General features: G+C 46.4%; 1 protein-coding gene across 1 annotated transcript in view; it reads right to left on the reverse strand.

The window, feature by feature from the left end:
* Positions 1-13,401: 13,401 nt before the first annotated feature.
* Positions 13,402-17,802, reverse strand: part of LOC119339236 (protein transport protein SFT2-like) — a 10,548-nt gene continuing 6,147 nt past the window's right edge. Inside the window, exons 2-5 of the mRNA XM_037611366.1 lie at positions 17,205-17,511; positions 16,792-17,059; positions 14,031-14,135; positions 13,402-13,786 (exon numbers count right to left, since the gene is read on the reverse strand). Of these exons, the coding sequence (XP_037467263.1) occupies positions 13,676-13,786; positions 14,031-14,135; positions 16,792-17,059; positions 17,205-17,404 (684 nt within the window). The 5' untranslated portion in view covers positions 17,405-17,511 and the 3' untranslated portion in view covers positions 13,402-13,675. The remainder of the gene's footprint in view (positions 13,787-14,030; positions 14,136-16,791; positions 17,060-17,204; positions 17,512-17,802) is intronic.

Below are 17,802 nucleotides of genomic sequence, written 5' to 3' on the forward strand. Positions count from 1 at the left end.
CGTTGTTGTTCTTCTTCTCCGGCGACGACGGGCAGCAACACCGTTCCGGGCCGCGACCTGGCAATGTCGAGCTCCGCTTCAGCCTCCCGCCGCTCATGGCCGCGCTATGGCGCAGTGCCCATGACAAGGTGCCCTGCATGCCCACGTATCGCACCCTTGAAGCGGCTAGTCACAACGACCGACAAGAATGGCAACCTTGGACGGGAATTCGTGAAATGCGAGAGCAAACCAGAGCAGGGAAAGGTGAGATTTTACTTCTCAATATGCCAATTTTGGTTTTTGTCTCCCAATTTCAAATTTGCCCATTTTTCCCCATCGGATTTGGGATTTAGGGTTCATCTTTCCTATTTCAGAAATTGAAGCAATGCACCCATTTTGAGTGGCTAGATGAGTACATAGAGCGGATTCAACTGGAGGGTGCATCAGGGGAGCTCGATTTACCGTTGGAGGTGGAGAAGTTGGGCAAATTTGGATCGGGCGCATCTGGATCTGGCAATTCCATTGGGGGCGCCCGCCCTTTCATGGGTGCTACTGTGGGGGATGCAGGAGTGACGGCAAAGCTGAAGAAGCTGAACAAGCAGATGAAGAAACTCATCGAATTGCAGAAGCAGGGCAATTTGAGGGCCGGACTTTTTTATGTTTGTGTAATTGCTCTCGCATTTGTTTATGTGATGATAATTAGTCGTAAGTGAATAGATTGGGCATCATTTGTAATCGTAATGATATGTACATTTGAATAAAAGTGTTGCGCTGTACGAATTCGGCATGTCTTCTCCACTCTGTTTCGTTTTTTCAGTTCTTCAGTTTGTCATCAGTTTCAGTTTCAGTTTCAGTGGTAGAGGGAGAAAAGGAAAAAAAATGTTCGTCCACAGTTGCCCGAAAAGACCAGGCCCATATAGAAGTTAGGCAGGGCCGAATAGAACATATCCAGGCTCATTGATAAAAGAAGTGTAGCTAGTGCAAAAAAAAGTGCAAACGGTCATTGACATCGATATATCTTTTCGGCTTTAGGTTATTTCACAAATGTTAAGTTTCCTGCCTTCACCTTTTTTTAGATAACTCATCTGATAATTATTTGAGCTATTTTTATGCATAAGCTATCGTGTCCGATTGTAGGGTCCCGTGTTGTTTCGGCTAAAACAAAAGGTTGGTTCTAGTTAGCAGTCTAACTTGCAGTCTTTGTGAACCAAAAAAGTTGCAATTGTTTGGTTCTAGTTTATTTCAACCAAGCACCATTTTTATTTATTTTTTGATTTGTGCTATGGTGTTTTCAAAGTTTTTACTCGTGTGTTTCAACCGAAAAAGGTTGGGGCCCCAAAAGGTTGTGCCACTTTCAAAAAAAGAAGACATCTAGTGTGCCCCTAGTAGCATCTCCTTACAACATAGAGGGGCATCCCCTTACAACATATAGTGCATAAAACATAAAAGGAAGATAATTAACTAGACACGTGCTAACAACAACTTATATGATTGGATCATGTTTTAGTGCATTTTTAGTTCACATGGCCACATAAATAAAATGCAATGGAGAAACTTTGAAAACACCATAGCACAAATCGAAAAAAAAGATAGCACTAGCCCGAAAAAACATTAATAGATAGCACGATAGAGGGGCATCGGGTACCCTAGTAGCATAGGTAGATAGAACATATAGAGGGGCATCCCCTTACAACATATAGTTCATAGAACATAAAAATAGATAGATAGAAGACACGGGCACACACGCCCAAACCAACACAAACACAAGCTAGATAGATAGAAAGACTCGCACTCGAGCAACTCCTTGGCCCCTCCTCCTTAGCCGGCGCCCCTCACTCGTCGTTCTCCGGCATCTGGTAAGGAAGGGTGTGCATGCCGTTGGGGTGAGGGAATATGTGGTGGAAGTTGGTGAAGATGTTGTAGGTCGTGAACGCGATAAACTCGCATCCACACCAGAACACCTGGCCGAGGAGGTGGTGAGCGTCGTAGGGGTTGGTGAAGGTGACATGGAGGCCGATGACGAGGCCGTTGGCGTTGCCATCGTACTGCTCGTGGAGGTGGAACATGGGCGGAGTGCCCGGAGGGAGGTGGCGGTAGCCGGCTTGGAGGAAGAAGCGAGCCAACTCTCTAGGGCCCCTCCACCTTGAGATGGCCCACACCCTCAGGCTATTCTCGACGATGACTCCGGCCGGGTACTCCCTCTCCGGCACGGTGCGAGGGCGACGGTAGGTAGGGCCGTTGAACTGCATTGTGGCTCGAGTGGTGGATTTGGCTCGAAAAGAAGAAGCGGAGGAGGCTTGAGAGATGGGGGAGATGAGTGTGAGAGGGATGAGGAAATGGTGCCCTTTTATAGCCGCGTTGCAGCCGTGGTCAATGTGTACACGGTGCCTTCTCGATCGTTTTCTCTTCTCCGTTCGTACTGGCATAGAGTAATTGTGGGCATTAATTCAAAAACGGCGGGCAGAGCATCCAAAGAGGCACCGTCGGCACAGGCGAGATGCATCGTTTCGTGCACTTGCATCGGCGGTGACGCCGCGTGGGAAACAGGCTCGTTCATCCGCGCGTGACACTGAAAAAGGAGCTGCACCACCGACGCGTTCATCCCGTGTCTCAGGTTCAAACATGCATTTGTTAAAATAGCTAGGATGCGACATACCTATACGTTGCGCCCCTGTCGTGCTTTACTGCGTCGATGCGTGCATGCAAGCCCGCGCCCCTGCCGTGCTTTACTGCGTCGATGCGTGCATGGGACAGAATAGCTAGGCTGCGACGTTGCATGGCATGCATGGGACAGGGACGGCCCACATGTCATTGACCCTCTCGCATGCAGCCCATCCCCCCTCTCGACGGCCGTGCGCACGCACGCCAGGCTCTGCCGGGCCCGATCCGCTCGGCCCAACGGTCACTGAGATGCTCCCCCGCTCAATGTTATCTGTTCGTCAGAGAGAAAAAACGGTGGCCAATCAGATTGGAGAATCAGGGCTCCCACGGATCGCCCCCCGGAATCCTTCTAGAAGGCCTATCCGATGGCCGCAGTTTGGTGTTAGGGTTAGATCGACGGTGGACGTTTGGCGCTAGGGTTACATGGGTTTTGGAGGCAGTCAACGGGGTTTTGAAAAGTTTGACCGAACATTCAAATGTGTATAACTAATTCAAAAAAATCTAAAAAATGAAAAACCTGCGCATGTAGTCTTTTTATGTTACATAGTTACGATATAAAATGACAAACTTGATCTAATGATCTTTGCATGAAAAAACCTTCACAAATTGGACTATCTCAATTGAGGTTGCATAGAGTTCAAAGGAGTGAGAAGAGGGTTTGAGGTTTTGAAAATGCAAAAAAATCAAAAACCTCACCTTAGCTTCATTTTGAAGTGACTAAGGAGGATCTGAAGTTATTTTTTCATTTTTAAATTTTTTAACTTGTTTTATTGCTGACTTTGTATTAAAGGGTGTTTTTTCAAAAATAAATTAAATAATATGAATACTTATTCAAAAAAAAGGTGAGACTTCGTATTGATCCTATATAGGTATAATATAAGCTAAGAAAATCTTTTTGGGTGATTTTGAGAAGGTCGAAAAAAACTTGCTTAGAAATGGAGCCGTTTTCCCTTACTTTGGAGCCTGTTTGGACAACATTTTCAGTGACTATGAGTTGGACTTCACAAAAAAGGTTGGATTTATGAACTAAAGTGCATAGTAGTACATAAAACAATGTAACATCACAGAACAAACAAATGAGCCCCAAATATATTGGAGATAGGTTCAAATTTGAATCTCGGTTCAAATTTGAATTTTATTTCAAGTCAAATCAACATCATAGCACATAAGTTTTCACATGAAAGAACATAAGTTTTCACATCAAATGACAACAAACTTAAGTTTTCACATCAAATTTGAATGATTTCGACTCTATTTCTTTTTCTTCTTTCTACCACCCGATTTCTTCTCCTTTTTTCCACCGTTTGGTTCCACGACGCATAGTTTGTTGATGCTGATGCTCTTGCTTTTTGTCCCCTTGGTTTTCTTGCCAACTACACTAGGCCCCCTCAACTTTTGCACCTGACCATGTCCCACTTCTTCAGTTTGCACTTCTGCAGATTGAGTAGATGGCACACATTGTTTAACTACTTCAGTTTGCAACTCAACACTTGGCAGCACAACCTCCAAACATGGCAACATAGCTGTCAAAGCAGATTCACATGGGAGCACAACAGTTGCTTCATCTGCAACAGTTTCAGATTGCCCTAGCGCCTGCAAAACAGATTCAGTATGCATCACATCGTCCAAAACAGAAACACTTAGCTCATGTTCAGCAGTAACAGTTTCAGTTTGCCCCATATCTTTGTCACCAAACATTATCTGCTTAGTGCTCTTCCTTCTAAAGCCATTGAGTCTTACTTTTTTCACTGGCCAGCATTGTTCAACAACAAGAGGTGGGGCTTTTTCTACACGCTTCCTCCTAAAAAATAAAGCATTTGACTTGGTTAGATACTAGAACAAGTAGCAAAATCAAAAACTTGCAAGTAACATAAACATACTTTAGCCTCTGAGGAGTGTAGATGCATTTGGATGAACCAATTCTGTGCCCAAGTACCTCACACAACTTGCACCTATTTTTGTTACCTTTTTGAGCCCTTTTGGGCTTATCATTATTTTCCTTTTTCTTTTTCCCCTTCTTACTACAACCACCTTTCTCAAACCAAGCTTTGAATCTGCTCTGTTTTGGCCTCTCAGCCTTTCTTCTAGTGACAGGGGGACACAAGGTAAATTCTATTTCCACCTCAGGCCACTGAGATTGGTCAGTCAGTGCAGGAATTGGACTTGCATATGCAGCTTTGAATTTTTGTACTGAATAATACTCATGCAAATATGGGTGCATATTTAACCTGGGTTTAGATGCCAAAAAAGTATGGAATGCTCACATGGTTTTCCAGTGTGTTGCCACTCTTGGCAAGTGCACTCATGCAACTTAGTATTTACCACATGCCTCTTGCCATTCTTTGTATCTCTAACTTCAGCACCCCACAATGAAGATTTCTCAACAGACAGATGTGAAAGATTTCTACTCATGTTGACCACCTGTTGTACCACTGCTGGAAGCTTGTCCCCTTCCAAAATATTAGCAATTTTCCCTCTCAACTCCCACAAACGCATGATCATGATCCTTATTTGGTCCACCATGTCATGCACGGGCAAGTCTTTCAAATTCTTCACTTTGTTGTTAAAACTTTCTGCCAAGTTGTTATTGATATGATCACATTTTATGGCAGTATTAAAACCTGATCTATACCACAATAGAGAATGGTGGGTGTTTAACCATGAAGCAAATTCATTATCACTACATGATGCCATTATCTTACCAAGGTGATAGGAATGTGTCTGTCTGGTGTATGATCTTGCTGCTGGCCACATGCGCCCAAATTCATCTCCTCTGAATTTTTTTATCACATTCATCCACATATGTCCAAAGCACTCCCTCTGCTCAGCATGGGGGAAAACATTTTTTACTGCATTTTCCAACCCTTTACATGCATCTGTGTGGATGGCCAAAGGAGAAACTGGCCCTATGCATCTTTTCAGTTGCATCATGAACCATATCCATGATGCCTCTGTCTCTGATTGAAACATTCCTATTGCAATTGGGAACATCCAGTTGTGTCCATCTAGAGCATTGCATGCAGCCAACTGACCATTCCACTTTCCAGTCAAAAAAGATGAGTCTATGCTCAAATATGGACGACAACCTGCTTTGAATCCATCTATGCAAGGCTTCAAACATATAAAAAACTTGCTGAATAAAACCCTGCCATCCTCTGTTACCTCTGTATCTATCTCTACCACACTCTCAGGTGACCTCTTCTCCACCTCTGCTTTAAAACTATACAACATCCTAAATGTATTTGCCCAGTCACCATACAATGATTTCATGGCCCTTTATTTTGCTTTCCACACTGTGGTATATTGCAGCTGGATGGGGTACAGCTTCTCCAGGTCAACTTTAAGCCTCTTTGCAGTAGTCGTTGGCGTCTTGGCTAAAATAGGAGTAATCTTCTCTGTAACCCAAAGCTGTGATGTCATCTTTGAAACTCTCTGTGAAGTGGTCATACATGTATACTGGTGTGGTATTTAATTTACCCTTACTGTACTTCTATTAGGTTGTAGTCTGGCAGACAAGTACCATTTGCAAGGATTGCCACCACCATCATAACCTTTGCACCGAGCATAAAATTTCTTTCGATCAGTCCACATAGTCTTGGCATCAAACTCTTTTTTCACTGCATAGGTCCTGAAAGACATCCTAAACTCCTTCATGCTTGGCCACAACTTTCCCACCTCAATAACTGGGTTCTCTTTGTCATACAAACAAACCAGCTCATTATCATCTGCATCATCCACATCATCTGCAGCCTCTCTCATCAGCTCTTCTTCATCCTCATTTGCATTTATAGGGCCTGTGTTACCATCAGCAGGCAAAGAACTGTCATTCTTCTCCTTATCTTTGTCATCAACTTGAATGCCAAACATTTCGGCCATATCAATGTCAGATATTGGTGTAATGACCAAATTTGTTTTTTCATTCAATTCTACTACATTCCAGTCAACAACAATCTTCCTAGCACCATGGGTTCCCTCCTCTCCATCTGCATCAATCCCTGTATCTTCAACTACTACAGTCGGTTCAGTCAACAATGCCAACATCTTCTTTTGTGAAACCCACTCATCATCTTCCACCTGTGCAGCCATCTTTGATGGCACATAACCAACTCTGGAATGAGTTTGCAGATCAATTAGCTCTGCATAAAATGTTACTTGTTTGCTTGCCCATCCTTCTTGCTGATCAATTTCAGCAACCATGGATTCTCCATCTTCAATTCTCACATACTCACCATTATAGTTATCGAAACGTTGCAGAGATACCTCTTGTTCTGGACCCCAAATAATATTCTCCCCAATTCTCTCCACCAAATTGCCCACGGCCTTCTCCTTCATGCTCTCCAATTCCTGGGGATCAACATCTGCAAATTCGACATCCAACCTCACGGTGGTATCTCTATCAATGTCTTGGACACTGCCATCACTGAGCTTGGCTTTACAAGGAAAAAATTCCACTATAATTGTGAATGTGGTGGCAGAACCTGAACCTCCCCTGTTTTGTCAGCGCGTTTTGTCAATGGCAAGCACTACCAAATCGAGTTCGATAACAGCTAAAAGAGAAAAGCCCGAAAAGAGGGTGGCATTACCGATTTGAAGCAATGTCTCCTCGCTCCATCTCATCCATCTCCATCTCCTATCCAATCGAGATTCTAAAACGCCAAGAAATTGGGGCAGCCCGGCAGCAATGAGGCCACAGATTTATCCAAAATTCAATGGAATGGGACTAGTGTTTAGAAAATACTCACTCGCAACAGCCGCTGCCGAGAAAGGCGCTCCACCACACCGGGCCGCGCAGAAGGGGCGAAACAGCCCCCGGATCCAATCAAGATTCTAAATCGCCAAGAAACAGGGGCAGCATGAGAGAACAGCATGAGAGAACACAGATCCCCCAAAATTCCGGGGAGTGGGACTAGGGTTTCGGGCTCACCTCGCAATAGCTCTGCCGCTGCCGAGAAATGCGCTCCAACACCGCGGAGAAGAAACCGCTGCCGGAGAAGATGCTTACGACGGCGCCGCTCGCAATGTCCAGCACGGGCGAGTCGAGCACGGTCACACAGTCACCGGTCGAGTCATGGAGGTTGACTATTTACTACGTGGCCCTAGGTGGACCCACCAGTCAGAGCACATAACCCCCAGTGTCCTAACCAAACCTCAGCCTAACTAACGCGTAAATGGGTTGTCTTGCTTGAGCTATTTATGCGTTGGGAGGCGTCGCATGAGAGCCATTACAACCAACTACGTCGCATGAGAGATAGTTCACACCAACGATGTCGCATGGGAGCTATTCGCCCGAAAAAGAATACTACTACCTCCGTCTCGGTGAATAAGTCATTCGTGTAGTTCTAGGTTGACGATTTAACTATCTAAATATGTATTCTTTGTGACAAAAAACATATATTTAGAAACTACATCTTTGTAAAAATTTAGTGATATACTTTTCATGACATATTACACATATTTAATTCCTTAAATCGATGACCTAGAACTACGCGAATGACTTATTCACCTAGACGGAGGTAGTAGTTGTTTATGGGTTCCTTGTCTATGGGGATGTGGTTATGGATGAAGTTGCCATGGGTATGAGTTGTAGATTGCCACCAATCTCCTCTCTACCCTTGAGCTTGCTTCCCGGTAAAGCAATAAGAGCATGGTTAGAGCATCTCCAATAGCCGCACAAAAATTCCACGCCCAATAAATATTATAGCGCGTCACTGTAGCATTTTTAATGCGCTGGGACTAACATTGCTTTAGCAGACGCCCAAAAATGTACGCCCAAAAAAGCACGCAGTGTAAATTGTGAATCGCGCGCAATCCGGAGCCCAAAATATGGTGCGCGCGATAGCATTTTTAAGCGCGTGCACAAAACATTTTAGTGCGTGCAATATTTTACAGCATATGTTCGAGCTGTTCAGCGCCAAAAAAAAACGAATTTTTAGCATGCGGAGCTCTTTTTGGGCGCCTGTTAGAGATGCTCTTAATAGTATAACCTATTACTGGCTATATGATCTTGTCGCATTATCTACAATCAATTTATAGCCGGCATGTGTAATAATTATCATATAAATATGTATTACTTCGTTGATACACGGCCCACTTTCTTCTCTCATAAATTGTTAGGAGCGTGTGGTATAGCTGGCTGTTGATCAGTAGCCCACTTCTCCTTTCTCATATTCTCTCCTCTAATTCATCAAAAATATAATATTTAAAGTCTTACAGCCCGTCTATGCCATCCTATTATACTTGCTTTAAACACACAAATATAATGGCATGAGCTAGATTATCATGTGTTTTTGAGTAATGTTGCCATGTGAGATTGAGCTATGTTGCCACGAATTGCAAAAAGAGCTGCCATGTGATTTGGACTGATGTTGCATTGTCGTGTTTACAAGCTAACACTGACAAATAGTGTGGGAGAAAATTTTGCGATGTGTAAAGGCATCTACAGTCGGGCGCCTCAAACCCGTCTCAAACACCCGAACAAGCAAATCGGTCAATGATTGGTCACGTAAACTCGATCCAGTTGAACGCCTCAAACCGTCCTCAAACGTCCGGGATGTCCGGCGCCCGCGCCCCATATATTCAACCTAAATGTAGGGCGGACATGGGGCGACTTGCTCACGCCCGGGCATGTCCGCCACGTTAATCCGCCCAGCACCGACCACATGGCATCCCAACCAAAAACTCCAATCTTTCTCCTCTTTGAACCCTAGCACTCACTCATTGTCATCTCTCGCTCCAGAAGATAGCCCTTCGCATTGTGTTGTAGAGGTCGAAGGTGGACACCGGGGGCAGCTCCGGATCTGCAACCGGCATCGGTCCCGCACCGGCGCGGCGCGAAGGCCGGAGCTGGGCCCTCCTAGCCCGGGCGCAGCTCCACCAAGGCAGCGCCATCTGCTCCACCCCCGCGTTGTCCCCTTCCCCCGTCGGCCATTGCTCCGCGCGACCAGCGATGGGTGCTAGTGCCCGCTCCGCCAGCCCGCACGCGCACTCCAAAAAAGGGGCATGGACCACCCCGCCGCAAGAGGCAGCGGGCAAGGGAGAGGGACGTGGCGGGGCAGTCCGTGCGCCGCCGCGGTGGGCTGCCAGTGGAGCCTGACGAGGACGAGCGGCTCCTCGCTTGGGTCTACCGCCGATTGCTGATGGCGGCGGAAACGGGCGCTCGCCGCCTACGACGAAAGAACGCGAATGCGCTCCGGCTTGCCATTGAGCAGTCGGAGCGCGAGGCGGCTCGGGTGACCAAACTCAAGCGGCAGCTGGACAGGGCCATCCGACGGATGAAGGGGATCATCGTCCTCTCCGACGATGAACACCACGACCACAGCTCCACCTCCGACGACTCTGATGATCCACCACCTGCCGCCGACGCCTACAGCTGGGCCGACGACCGGAAGGGCAAAGGCCCGACGAGGAAGTGGTGAATCTCCGCCGTTAATTTCTAATTATTTATGTCTCTAGTTAGAACCTGACGTATGTGGATTATGTGAACTTTGAGTAGCTTTTGAAGATCCGTTTGTGATCTTTTGGTTATCGGAATGTGCATATCTATGGTCGTTTCATAGCCCGTGCGGTGATCTACGTAATTTATGTTCACGTGCGTGAGTTGTATGGATATAGGGTATCGAATACGAGGACTGCGGGTGTGGAGGACACAAATTGAGGAGTGTCCGGTCAGTGGCCACATACGCGCTCGGTCAGTGGACGCGAATGCACCCGGGCGCGTCCGCAGGCGTTTGAGGGCCCGAATTTGGTGACCCTGGCTGTAGATGCTTTTAGAAAATGTTAAAGGGTACTGCCATGCAAGGACGGTGTGGTTTGTGTGGAAAAACAAATAAAGTCCTTACAAAAGTTGCCATAGTTGCTCTATGCGTTTTTCGAATATACGGGCCAACCAGGTATTTTAACTTAGTGAGAATATTATACGGAAACCAACGTTAGGTGAAAACCCGAGAAAAGGATGTTTTAAAGTTTCAAAAAAATCTAAAAAATAAGGGATGTAAATAGGATGATATTTTATTGCCACGCAAAATTTTATATTGAAACAAATTACGAGATGTGAGCTGTGAAAAAGATAAAATCATTGTCGAATAGTGCTGAGCAGTAATGTCACTGTTCAGGGCTGAGTTTGTCTTTTTCATAGTTCCCATCTCGTAATATGTTTCAACTTGAAGTTTTGCGTGGCAATAACACATCACCCTCTTAACATTGCATATTATTTTCAGATTTTTCCAGAACTTTAAAATAAGGCTTTCACGAAGCTTTCATTGAATATTGGTTTCCATATGATATTCTCCTGTTTATTTTTATTTTTATCGGATTTGCAGGTCTTCGTTGACGTCTCGGATCTAGAACCTACGATTTTGAAGCTAGAAGCCTCTGTATTTTGCACTTTGATTACAATGATTTTGGTTTCTGCCGTCGTGAACGTCGCTCAGAATGGTTTTAGGACGGGTAGCTGTGCCCTTGGTTTAACGGAAGCTCTAGTTTCCAGTTTCAAAAAGGTAAACGTTTGTGGCCGGTGCGCCGGCTGAAAACTCAGCCGGTCGCACGCGGCTGTCACATGCACGTTTCTTAAGTGGGCCCTGCGCACCGCTCCTTTCCCTCACCTTATCTCCACAGAGACAAGATCCAAAATTATTGTTCGTCTCGCACAGCCTCATCTCCTCTGCTCCGCCAGCCGCTTGCACTTCGCCCCTGCTTCCCCTACGAGATCCGCTACCACCGGCGAGGCGGTGCCGGCCGGCCATGGCCACCCCCCCTCCACTTATGTGTTTCTTCTATTCTGTGTATTGGCTGAGGCTGCCCCACCACCCCTTTCCCCCTTTGACCAAGAGCAACACCACCGGCGATGAGATGCGCTCATGGCGCACGGCGAGCTGCGCCCGTGGATGCAAGAGGTTGAGCGGCCGACCCGCGGCGGAAGCTATTGCGTCCAGCAGCGAAAAGGGCGGGGACCGGCGGTGACGCGGGGGAGATGCTGCGACAGATGAGGAGCGGTGCTGGAATCGGCCAGTGGTTTTTCTTCAAACGGCGAGGATGGTGGCGGGCGGCGACGGCAGTGGCCATGGTAAGTTGCCTTTTGTTGTTGTTTTGCTGGAACCACTTTTGATTTTTGCTAGAACTCGCTTTCTTTTTTGCTGCAACAGGAGAGGCTAGTGCCTGGACGGGGACGGCAATGGCCGCCATGATTTTTGCTGCATAGGTTTTTTTTTTGCTCGAACCAGCATTCGACTCAACACAAGGGAGGACCGTGCTGGGAGGCGACGGCTGGTGGCCGCCATGAATTTTTGCTGGAACCATATAATTGTTTGGGAAAACCTTTTTTTCAATTTTTTGCTGGAACCATATTAATTTTTTGCTGGAACCATATTAATTTTTTGTTGAAACCATGTGCTTTTTGTTGGAACCATAACAATGATTGCTACAAAGAATATCATTTTTGCTGGAACCACTTCTCAATTTTGCTGGAACCATATTAATTTTTTGTTGCAATCATGTGTTTTCTGCTGGAAGCATATCTATGTTTCCTGGAAACAATATTGCTTTTTTGCTGGAACCACTTTACAATTTTGCTGGAACCATGTCACATTTTTGGTGGAAACCATGTTTTGCTTCAAACCCGGGTCGCCGTGTTCTCCATTCTTATTTTTATTCTGCTACAAACCAGCCACTGCTATGAGCGGAGACACATCTGGCGATGGGAGGAGGCGAGATGTGGGGGACGGCGGCGGCAACGGCGACCTCGTGCACGAGGGAGAGGACAGCCCGATCTGGACAAGTAGGAGGTTCACCGCGGGCAGTTACGCGCGTGTGCGTGACGTAGGGGAGAAACGTGGGTTGACTAATTATTACGAGACCCAATGGTTGAATGGGGGACCAATTATTATGAGATCCAACCGTTGGACGGGGTCTCATCGAACGCTCCGCAACGGACCGGCCGAAATTTCGGCCGGTGCGCCGGCGCAGAGTACTACCCCCACACAAAATCCAAGCCTCACAGCACTTGACGTGCTTTGAAAATCCAAGGGTCAACACGCCTCACAGCACTTGACTGCTTCGGTTTCCTTGCTTTACTCGCCGCTGCCTCGCCTCGTCCTCCTCCTCGACGCACCCGACGGCGCTGCCTCCTCCTGCTCCGCCGACGCTGGGCTAGTATCACGGATCAAAACGAAAAGATTGTGAAAAACCGGCGACGTCTAACGTCCAACCAGCCACTTCCTGGTGGATTTCTGATTGCATGATGAGCGTATCCCATGGATATGGGGTTCATACACAATTCGTGAGGCTGATGACGGACAGAACCTTGAAAGGGAGAGGAGCCATTTTGTTGGTTCGAGTGGCAATGCAACCATGTGAACGGCCGCCGTGGTACTTTTTTTTCCTTTTCTTTCTGGCAGCACGCAGTAGCTCATTCAGATGTGCTGGTGTTAGCGAGACGAAAGGTGCGTTCCGTGTTCTAGCGCCTTGTTGCTTCAGTTTTTGTTTGAGGGTGTCTTCAAACTGATTGAAGTGTAGCACTGTCCGCATTTTTCAACAAATCTCTCGCTTCTCCTCCCAAAATAAACTACTACCTAGCTCTGCAACACTTGAACACTAATATCAACAACTTCCGTAAACTTCACATCTGATTTAGATGAAGTTTACACTCGAACCCTGCACAACCTTTTCTTTTTTAAGAAAGAGAGAAGATCCAGACACTTCTCACACACACACAAAAGCAGCAAAAAGCAACAGCCACTTTCGCTATAACCTTGGCCCGTAAATCTGCAGTAATATAACTTTATTTGCACAAGATAAGCTAACAATGGAACTTCACATACAGTAGCTCAACAAACCTTTTTCGATCCACGCCCAACGCATGCCTAACATCTGTAAATGGCAGTGGGAAGGAATGAAGGAAGGGGTCACGGTATCTGATATCTCTATCATGTGTCGATCAGGACAAGATACTTTCGGTCGATCAGCAACTAGATACAAAAGATACTTCAGGAATTACAAGGGCACGGGTGTGATCATCACATACATATTTGTTCCACTAGGGTTACGAGCTAAAAATTCTTGATACTGGAGACAGGAGACTTGACGAGAGAAACTTCAATCCACTAGAGCCTCCAGGGAAGTAGGATATGGTGTAGTAAGCAAGAGCGAGGACCTGGAACAAAAGCAAGAGCAAGGTCACTTCTTAAACAGGAGGCTTGAGTTATCCAAGTGCATGTGCACACTGAATTGTTTCCAAGAGTTAGAAAAGCATGCTTAGATCAGGATAAGGAAATCATTATGCCACAAAATACAGAAGGAGAGAAGACGTTATAGCTCTGGTCATCAAATCATGGCCCTGATTACAAGCTTGTTAAAAGGAAATGGCACTGAAATGAAGACGAGATAAAAAGACACACCTGGAGGATCGAGAATATCACCGACAGAAAATAGCTGTGAAGCACCATAGAGACATATATCGTGCCAACCATGCATCCAGTGAACCCCACTGTAAACGGTAGCCTCTGAAAAAGAAAAGTTATGCAAGTTCTCTTATCAGAAACCGCTTACATTTGAATGCATCCCATTAAAAGAAAACTGAGCAAGTACAGGGCCATTAACTACTTTGTATCAACAACTTTTGTCACATGCTTATGTGCCTAAAATGGGTGCTTTTGGTTTTCCAAGTAGAAATAGGAAAGAGCTGTAAATTTGTACGTTATAAGCAAAAAACCAGTGATTTAACATTTAAATGTTCCTTGCTGAATTGGAGCAAAACAGAATCAGAAATTGCATGCGTCGACAGAAACCATTGATCGTGCAGACCAGCAGTTACACTCGAGTCAAACTGTACTCATCCACGTGCCACCCCGTGACTTCCACAAGACAAACAAAGGAAAAGATTGAACCCATCGACAGGAATTGGGATAATGCAGCTGATTCCAGACATCAGACTGAGCCAAATATTCTGTCTGCTCATAGGTGAGAGAGAAAAAAAAATGCCAAAACTCCTTATGTTGCACCTGGTATTAGGAGAACCCACATCAACAGGTGAGCTCACCGGAAGGCCTGTCACAAGGTTGTCAGCTTCCACTACTCTCACTTCTTTTGGCGTGTTCAGATCATAAGCTCTACAACACAACCTTATGCTGTTTTTTCTTGTATTTCTCTCTTTCTTTCGAGTCTCAAGTTATTTGATTCTTGCATTAATGAACTGTGATAGGCCAGTTGTTGTGGAATATAAGTTTGATGCTAATGGTTCAACGGCATTCAAAATAATTATTTTAGAAGGACTTTACAGAGCATGTGCAGTTTTCCAGGTTGTGTAAAACTATAACGATAAGGAACAGTTCATGAGTTAGAAACGTCCTTCAGATCTATAATAAACCTTCAAGACCTGAACCACCAAAAACCTCAAGAGATAAACCCAACAACCAGATTGACTCCAGGCAATGGCAATTTAGACTAAACACTGAGTTTGAATAGGTTGACTGAAAGAAAGGCCTACTTGATCTGTGTGCTCAGTTTTTCAACAGTGCCCTTTCTGACTTGCTTATTTAAAATTAAGCACCGCAATATGCTCAATCACTCCTATATTAGTTTCATTCAAAACATTCTATAGACAATAGAAGGGTATAATTATCCCTTAAACTCCTCTTCTCAAGTGATTAAGTTATGCACGCAAAGATCCACGCAAGGGATTCATATAAAGAAAATCCTTGATGTAAGATCACAGTCTCGGAGCTATTGGTTCTCTGTCGTAAGAGGTAATGGTATAATCGGCTCAATTCCGGCCTTCAATTTGGGTAGTGATGGTTACTTTTATTTGTTATCAGGCACTATGAGAAACTAAAAAGTGTTTCATACAAACAACTTGTCAGCATAGATTTTCTTTCTCTAGGTTTATAGGGCCCTGTTTTGGAGATTTGGGGAAGAAAATACTTACAAAATCAACTCAGAAAGGTTATATGGAGCACAATCAACCAATGAGACTAAAGGACAATATCATAACTACGTTGTCCATTTGCCAGTCGATCCACCCACGTTTTGTCTTGACTCATTTTTTCCTATCACTATCCAAAGCACTAACTAACTTCTCTCGGCACAACCAAATGACCACCAGCTATGCTACAGCTGATCCTTAAGAAATTTTCATTACTATGCAGGTCCCATGATAACTCCGCCTATGTTGTCTCAACATAGCTGGTCCCAAGCCCGGGTAAAGGAGGAGGGTTGTGATAGGCTTGGCGAGCCAACGTAAAAACTCAGCCACTCTTATGGAGATGAAACCCAAAAGCGAGGGGTATTGATGAAGATGTGAACCATCGAATCAAAGCCGGATGGATGAAGTGGCGCCAAGCTTCTGGCATTCTCTGTGACAAGAGAGTGCCACAAAAGCTAAAAGGCAAGTTCTACAGGACGGCGGTTCGACCCGCAATGTTGTATGGCGCGGAGTGTTGGCCGACTAAAAGGCGACATGTTCAACAGTTAGGTGTGGCGGAGATGCGTATGTTGAGATGGATGTGTGGCCACACGAGGAAGGATCGAGTCCGGAATGATGATATACGAGATAGAGTTGGGGTAGCACCAATTGAGGAGAAGCTTGTCCAACATCGTTTGAGATGGTTTGGGCATATCCAGCGCAGGCCTCCAGAAGCTCCAGTGCATAGCGGACGGCTAAAGCGTGCGGAGAATGTCAAGAGAGGGCGGGGTCGACCGATTTTGACATGGGAGGAGTCCGTTAAGAGAGACCTGAAGGATTGGAGTATCGACAAAGAGCTAGCTATGGACAGGGGTGCGTCGAAGCTTGCTATCCATGTGCCAGAGCCATGAGTTGGTTGCGAGATCTTATGGGTTTCACCTCTAGCCTACCCCAACTTGTTTGGGACTAAAGGCTTTGTTGTTGTTGTTGTATGCAGGTCCCATGATATTCACATACACAGGACCAAACTAGCAGATGGCAGTATTTAGCTGTCTGTATAGAGCACTTAGTAATGAATTAAGATTTGTAACTTGTTTCCACATGTTCCAAGGCTGTAATCGTATTTGACTAAAAATAACAGCGGATGGGTTTTGACAGGGTAATCTCTACTCCCTCACTCGCAAACAAGACTATTAGTAAATTCTTCGAAAACTAAAGCAAATGAACAGACATAACTGCAATCTGCAGCAATAGAGTACCTCTTTCGACGTCATATGGGCGAACTGGTTGCCGGGGCCTTTGAGCGCGAAGAGTGACGCGATGATGAGAGCACAGCCAAGCGTGAAGCAGATAGCGAACTTCTGCGGCATGAGCACCATGACCGGTAGGAAGAGCGTGAAGGCGATGAAGACGAAGAAGATGCCGGTGGCGAGGAAGAGCCCGAAGTACATGAGCGCCTTCCCCGAGGGGAAGCTGCTGGTGGCGCCCTGGAAGCTCCCCGGCAGCTCCCGCACGCCCTTGGACACCCTGCGGCCCACGGATCAGAACGCGCTAGATCAGGGGCAGAGAGCTAGCTAGCTAATCGCATCCAGATCCCTCGGCTCGGAGGGAGCGGAGCTTGGCGGGAGCGGATCAGACCTGAGGGGCTAGGGCTGGGGAGAAGGGGGCTTACACATTGAAGGTGCCGGAGACGGTGTCGTTGGCGGAGCGGACGGCGGCCTCGATGTCAAACGGGAGGGGGGAGGAGGAGGAGACGTCCGAGCGGGTGGCGGCGTAGGAGTTCCAGTCGGCGAGCAGGGAGGGCTGCGACTCCGCGGCGGTGCTGGGGGAGGCGGTGCCGCCGGTGAACCAGGACTGCGCCGTCTTCTGCATCGCGGGGGTGCGGGTTTAGCTGCCGGCGGCGAGGCGAGATTGAGGTGGGCTGGGACGCGGCTGTGCGTGTCGAGTCGCGGTGGATGGAGGGAGCGAAAGAGATCGAGGGAGAAAAGAGATAATTGCATCTATAGTCCTCGTACTCGCTGGCTACGTCCACTTCAATCCTGGTACTTGCGTATTGCATCGACACGGTACCGGTACATGAAAATACGTCGTCAATACAGTCCCTGAGCTTGAAACGCCAGTCCTGACTCTACACGTGCACGACGTACACCGTACTCCGTTGTATGCCACGTCAGCCAGGGACCCACCAGTCAGCTCGGACCCACCAGTCAGCTCTAGCCCCACCTATTATTTCGCAAATTGCCCCCTGTTCTCGTCTCGATCTCCCCTGT

This window comes from Triticum dicoccoides, chromosome 7B (genome assembly GCF_002162155.2).
Source record: "Triticum dicoccoides isolate Atlit2015 ecotype Zavitan chromosome 7B, WEW_v2.0, whole genome shotgun sequence".
Classification (NCBI taxonomy): Eukaryota; Viridiplantae; Streptophyta; class Magnoliopsida; order Poales; family Poaceae; genus Triticum; species Triticum dicoccoides.